The 1,456-nt window shown below is 46.6% G+C and overlaps 1 protein-coding gene across 1 annotated transcript in view; it reads left to right on the top strand.

The window, feature by feature from the left end:
- Positions 1 to 1,226: 1,226 nt before the first annotated feature.
- FOXM1 (forkhead box M1) overlaps positions 1,227 to 1,456 on the top strand; it is a 9,003-nt gene continuing 8,773 nt past the window's right edge. The window contains 2 exon segments of the mRNA XM_005427411.2: positions 1,227 to 1,454; position 1,456. The exon segment at position 1,456 is cut by the window's right edge and continues 349 nt beyond it. Coding sequence (XP_005427468.1) covers positions 1,270 to 1,454; position 1,456 — 186 coding nt within the window. The 5' untranslated portion in view covers positions 1,227 to 1,269.

The raw sequence follows: 1,456 nt of genomic DNA, 5'->3' as shown, positions 1-1,456 counted from the left end.
GGGAGCGCTTTGGCGCTGCCCTCCGTGCGCCCTCGGGGCAACGCGCACACAGCGGTGCTCCTGGGCCTGTGCGGGGGTAGCAGATCGAGGCCTCCTTGGGAAGTGACGTGCTCCTGTTCCTGCTCGCAGGAACGCAGCCTGAGGGAGGCCGGCTCGGGGTTCTTCCTTCGGCGCTGTCTCTCCTTAAGGGGGTGGAGCAGATCGCAAAGGGCCATGCTTGTGCTGGCTGCCAGAACCCGCGTGGAATGATCGTCGGGCTGTCTGCTCCCTGTGCATAGGGCATCAGCTCAGCTTATCTGCTGGACTCTGCTTTGTATCAATTTAGGAGATTCGTACTGAGACTTTTCTCGTTTACTTGCTGACCCCGTGAAATCTACCAATGCAAAAGGCCTCCTTATTTGTTTCTATTCTGCTTGCCATCTCTAATGATAAACAATAAGTACAATTTGTATATTGTTCTGGTGCAGTTTGCAGAAAGGCACAGGCTCCACTGAATTCCTGATAGCATTATTAGTAGTATTCTCACAGCATCTTACCCTGGAAGCAGTATCTCTGAATTTTACATCCTCTGCTTCCAGCTTTATAGACTAAACCACCTCTTGTCCAAAAGTTTGACATCTAAATTGTATGCTGCCCAATGACGAATTTATGTCAAATCTTAACTAATCTATGAAAGGAATTAGAAGTACATTTACTTGGTGTCTAGCTTAAAGCACCTTACTTCTGCTGCATTCATTGTGTGCATACCTTACACATTCGTTGTGTGCCTTTGTAGTGTTCAGGGCAATCTCTGCTTCCCAGGTCTTAAACCATCTATAAGTTCCCTTTTCACGCAGGTTGTGTAATCTGCTGCTTAGAGCAATCAACTGTAAGAATCAGCGCTGCTATTTCTATATTCTGCCTCCTCTCCAGCTTGCTGGCTGACGCTGGTCACATTATAGCTCAGTCTTTCTGTAAAGCACATACACACTTTGCTCATTATTATGTACTTTATGATGCAAGTTATCTACTCTGCAAATCTCTCTCCCATCCGGCTTACACAAGGTGTGGGTTAGGGAGGTACAGAATGATTTTTAGTAGCCTTGTCAGCCGTACTAAATGGTTTCAATTTTAATTTTCCATTTGTGTTTCCAGCTTTGTAGCAACTGCTGAGAATGTGTGCTCTGTGGGAGGTCTTGAGATGATTTGCTGCAGCCTTTATGTTGTACCTTTTGTTTTGCAGGATTTGTTCCTCTCCCTTTCAATGGATAGTGACAGTATAGACCAATAATGAGGACCAGCCCTCGCAGGCCCTTAATTCTCAAAAGACGAAAACTGACCCTCCCACAGAACGATGAATCCAGTACTTCAGCAAGAGATGAGAACAGAGGTCAGGATGAAAAGGCTCCTAAGCAGGAGCACAAGCAGGAAGACCAACACAACAGACAACCCAGAGACAAAAGGGACTGTGGCCTGC

The sequence above is a fragment of the Geospiza fortis genome, unplaced genomic scaffold, assembly GCF_000277835.1.
Source record: "Geospiza fortis unplaced genomic scaffold, GeoFor_1.0 scaffold286, whole genome shotgun sequence".
Taxonomy (NCBI): Eukaryota; Metazoa; Chordata; class Aves; order Passeriformes; family Thraupidae; genus Geospiza; species Geospiza fortis.
This window is presented reverse-complemented; position numbering and strand designations above follow the sequence as displayed.